This window comes from Micropterus dolomieu, linkage group LG20 (assembly GCF_021292245.1).
Source record: "Micropterus dolomieu isolate WLL.071019.BEF.003 ecotype Adirondacks linkage group LG20, ASM2129224v1, whole genome shotgun sequence".
NCBI classification, from domain to species: Eukaryota; Metazoa; Chordata; class Actinopteri; order Centrarchiformes; family Centrarchidae; genus Micropterus; species Micropterus dolomieu.
Genome location: NC_060169.1, coordinates 20,952,492 through 20,957,387, shown reverse-complemented (window position 1 = coordinate 20,957,387; position 4,896 = coordinate 20,952,492). Strand labels below are relative to the sequence as shown.

Here is a 4,896-nt window from a genome sequence, read left to right as displayed (position 1 = left end):
ACCCAATTGAGCATCTCTGGAGAGACCTGAAAATGGCTGTCCACCAACGTTTACCATCCAACCTGACAGAACTGGAGAGGATCTGCAAGGAGGAATGGCAGAGGATACCCAAATCCAGATGTGAAAAACTTGTTGCATCTTTCCCAAAATGACTCATGGCTGTATTAGATCAAAAGGGTGCTTCTACTAAATACTGAGCAAAGGGTCTGAATACTTATGACCATGTGATATTTCAGTTTTTCTTTTTTGATAAATTTGCAAAAATTTCTACATTTCTGTTTTTTTCTGTCAAGATGGGGTGCTGAGTGTACATTACTGAGAAATAAAATGAACTTTTTTGATTTTTGGAAAATGGCTGCAATGAAACAAAGAGTGAAAAATTTAAAGGGGTCTGAATACTTTCTGTACCCACTGTATATAATACACACACATGTTTAATATATTATACTTTTAATACATTGCCAGGGAGTGTCAAATGTATTACTTTCATGGAAATCTGACCATTAAGTTTTACTAGAGCAGGGGTCGGCTTGGCAAATAAGTCTGCCATCAGGCCAAATATTTTTCAAGCTGTTACATGGCGGGCCAGAAGATGGTCAAATTATTTCAAATACTTGGACACTCGTGTGCACGTTTAGCTCAGACGGTAGTGTGCGGGACTCCCGTTGGGAGGGTTGTATGATCCCAACATACTGCGGTTATTTTTTTCTAACTTGTTAAACAAACTGATTAAGGACACTTTTGCACATGCTTACAGTAAAGCATGTGCTGCAGTATGTGTGCGCATCCTGGCGTTTGATCCGCATTCATATCCTATGGACGTTTATTTTCATTTCCCTGAGGAAATTCAGGGGAATCCAATCACACGTTTACTGACAGCTATTTCAGAGGACATAAAGCATTTCTTCTCGCGCTTTTATTTTAGAGACACAATCACTTAAGAGGAAGTGATTATGTGAGTAACTGTAGCTGTCATGACAGATCTTTTTCAGCACCAGCCGCTATCAATTTATTTATTTTTCTGCTATCAAAGCAATCTGGCTGCGAGCCAGATATTGCTGGTGGGCCAGATCTGGCCCGCGGGCCGCCTGTTGCCGACTACTGTACTAGAGTATTTCCAAATTGTACAAATAAGACACTTTGGCCTGATGGTGCCATTACAGTAAGTTATAGTATAATTAAATAAGGGGAAATTCTGTATATGATGCAGTTTAGTGGACATAATAGTACAAAGTCAAATGCCATGTAAAAGGAAACAAAAAACGCTCAGTGTGTGTCACTTAAATGGCCTGTTGAACAAATTTTTTCTTCATTGCGTTTTTGCGTTGCGTTGTGATGCTCCTTGTCTGCCACACACACTGTGGCAGACATTCATAAAACCTCTGCCATGTGCAGGAGAGGCTGATGTTGTACTGTTCTCATTGTCTATTGCACTGTGAACTTTTGTGCTGATCAGTACTTCATACTGTTTATTTGTCTTCCTTTCTTAAACACAGTAGTGTTTTGGGAGAAGAAAAATAGTACATCTGTATATTAAAAACATTTTTTCTTAATTTGCCTGTTCCCGTGTGTGTGTGTGTGTGTGTGTGTGTGTGCGCGTGCGCGTGCTACCTTCAGGTGGAGCGGATCGTGGACAAGAGGCGGAACAAGAAGGGCAAGTGGGAGTACTTGATAAGGTGGAAAGGCTATGGAAGTAAGGAAGACACATGGGAGCCAGAGCACCACCTACTGCACTGCGAGGAATTCATTGACCAGTTCAACAGCTTGAGACTGCACTCACACAAACGGCCCAGACTTCCAAAGAATCGTCAAGAGCCCCTCATCGCCAGCCACCCATGTGCTACAGAAAGCTCCAGAGCTAGGTCTGAGACCCGAAAGAAGAAAAGGACTTGTGGCTCCGCTGTTGGGGTTAGAGTAGGGGATGTTCTGGGCATTGGAAGTGGAGGGTCAGGACCCACTCAGAAGCAGAGGAAGGTGGTTGTGGGACCTGGGAAACATGCTTTAGGGGACAGAATGAGCAAAGCCATTACATACAAGGCTCCTTCACTGGGGGGGCCTCACTTTGTTCCACCAGCGAGGGTTCCTCATAATGGACTCCAGAATGGAGAGATGGAGCCTCTCATGTACAAGACAGCAGCAAGGGCGCACAGACTGCCCTTGGACAGAGTGGATGGAGAAGTAGGAAACATGGATACAACTGGACAGCAGTTCACTACTGAGCTAGGTAAGATATTGAATTAAATGAAAAATAGAGCTCAGCTGCTACTGTAATTTTAGGCAGATATTAATATTGTAATGTGATAGTTAAAGAACACTATCTCCAAGTACAGCAGAGTCATAAAGTCAGCAAACTGACTCAGTAATGTCAGCTATGCACAGCGCTGGACTGGTAATCTGGCATAACGAGCATTTTTTACAAAGCACCTTGAAGGCCGGTCGAATAGCAAAATTTATTTGTTTTTGTTTTTATTTTATTTTGGCCGTGGCACATTGGTTCATTTTCTGTAATGACTCTAGGCTGGCCCAATCACATCTCTTACTGGGCCGGCCCCTCCCCTTCTGTCCTTCTGTCCGAGACTATGCGTCTCGTGTGAGATGCAGTGGCCCTGGCTCAGAGCCAAACATCTACGATGACAACAGTAACTATTAAGCAGCAACAGGTGGAAGGAGGAGAGATCTCTGGCCATGTGAGGAGCAGGCGTGTGACAGGGAAGCCGAGGAACAGAGAGATCAGGAGGAGAGGGTAGTTGAAGCAGTAAGCAGGGAATAGCATATGGGGCAACAGGGACTCTCAGGGAGGCTGTCCGTGTGCCATGCCATCATGACACTGATGAATGATGATTAATTAAATGAATGACTATGATAATAAGATAAGTTAGAATAGAATCTTTATTGTCATTGTACATGTATAACGAAATTGGATGCAACATTGTACACATAATCGTAACTCTATCATAAAGTGGGACCGTCAGCGGCTGGTGCTCACTCATTCAGTCAATGCCAAATCTGGCGAAACTGTATAATAGGTTACATCTGTAGCTCTGTGCAAAATGTATGCCCTGCTTATTTATTAGCCTTGTAACAAGGGGAAAATAGTTTTCATTTCCAACAACAGGCCACAAAGTATGATTATTTTCAGAATGTGGTGAGTATGCTCAGCAAAAAAAATATCCTCTCACTTACAACTGCTTTTATTTTCAGCAAACTTAATGTGTTAGTATTTGTATGAAAATAAAAAGAATCAAAAACTAAGACATTAAGTTTCAAAGACACGTGATTAACAGAAATGGAAAAATGTGTCCCTGAAGAAAGCAGGGGTCAGAATCAAAAGTAACACTCTCTGGTGTGGCCCTGTGGTTCTATGCAGGTGTTGTCACATGTGGTCTGCCACTGCAAGGACAATCGGCTCTCCTCCCTGTCTCCCTGTTGTGCTTTCTTAGGCTTTTCACAGTACAGACATTGCAATTTATTGCTCTGGCAACATTCGCTGTCCAAAAGCCTCCTTGCAGCATGCTTAAGGCGCGTTCACGCAGATGAGCAAAGAACCTGCGCATCTTTCTTTTGGTGTTTTTCAGAGTCAGTAGAGAGGTCTCTTTAGTGTTCAAAGTTTTTATAACTGTTATCTTAATTTCCTACTGTCTGTACGCTGTTAGTGTCTTAACAACCATTTCACAGGTGCATGTTCATTGATTGTTTATGGTTCATTGAACAAGCATTGAAAACATTGTTTACACCATTTACAAAAAAGGACTTTTTTAGCACTATTTTTAAGAAATTGTCAATACCGAATTATATGAAATATATATATATGTGTGTGTGTGTGTGTGTGTGTGTGTGTGTGTGTATGTATGTATGTATGTATGTATGTATGTATATATATATATATATATATATATATATATATATATATTTCATATAATTCGGTATTGACAATTTACATACATAGACACATAATTTTATTTGCACAAGTTTCTGCCTTTTCTGCATCTATTTATGGTAGAAATGTTTTTATTGATGTAAAGGAAAACACAAAATTCAGGTGGCAGATTACAGATATATAATGCAGTAAGGCTCTCAGGCATTCTGTTTTGCTTTCAAATATGTCCCTCCTCTTTTGTGTCTTTTGTTTGGTGAAGGAACATCTTTAAATGTGATTGTGGCACCATTTACCTCAATGATAAATGATATCATTTTAATTAATTTATAAACTCCTGGAATTTAATAGCTTAGGTTTAATAGCAGCTTTTCTGTTCAAGTTCAAAACTTTTAGCACATTCAAAATATATTCCACATATCTGTGTTCTCTGACATGTTGAGAAAGAAATATATTGTAATATTTAGAGAATAACGTCATAATTTAATGAGAATTCATAATATTTAAAGTCTACTTGCCCAATACTCTGTTGAGCATTATGTTATTGCTCTACTGATATTGTAGCATCCCCTGTGGATCGACTGACAGACAGAGAACTGGATGAGACAAGGAGGTGGAAACCGAAAATAACCAAAAACACTTCTGATCAGCCAGAAATCTTTACACAAACTCACACAAATATTAACTTCAGCACCTCCGATAAAGTGCAGGTTACAGTCCTAAACAGAGCAAGCTTGTGCCTCAGAGAAGGAAGACATGGCTGGTAGTATTGTCTTCAAACAGAGCTGCTAAACACCTCAGCGCACTGAAGGAAGCCATCTGACTGTGTGAGGAGCAGCTCGTTGATGTGTGCAGGCAGAGAGCTCTCCTGTCTGACTGGTCCACCAATAGGAGAGAAGTTCACCCCTTGAGACACAGCCCCTCCTCATTTGCATAATGAGGCAGAAATGCATACAGAAATGTAAAAAGGACAGGCAGAAATAAATACCATGGGTGAAAATAAATAGGGTAGAAAATGCAAC

At 40.6% G+C, this 4,896-nt stretch overlaps 1 protein-coding gene across 1 annotated transcript in view; it reads left to right on the top strand.

The window, feature by feature from the left end:
• The window catches only part of LOC123958950 (chromodomain Y-like protein 2), a 54,575-nt gene that overhangs the window by 17,126 nt on the left and 32,553 nt on the right, over positions 1 to 4,896 (top strand). Inside the window, exon 2 of the mRNA XM_046032741.1 lies at positions 1,618 to 2,224. Coding sequence (XP_045888697.1) covers positions 1,618 to 2,224 — 607 coding nt within the window. The remainder of the gene's footprint in view (positions 1 to 1,617; positions 2,225 to 4,896) is intronic.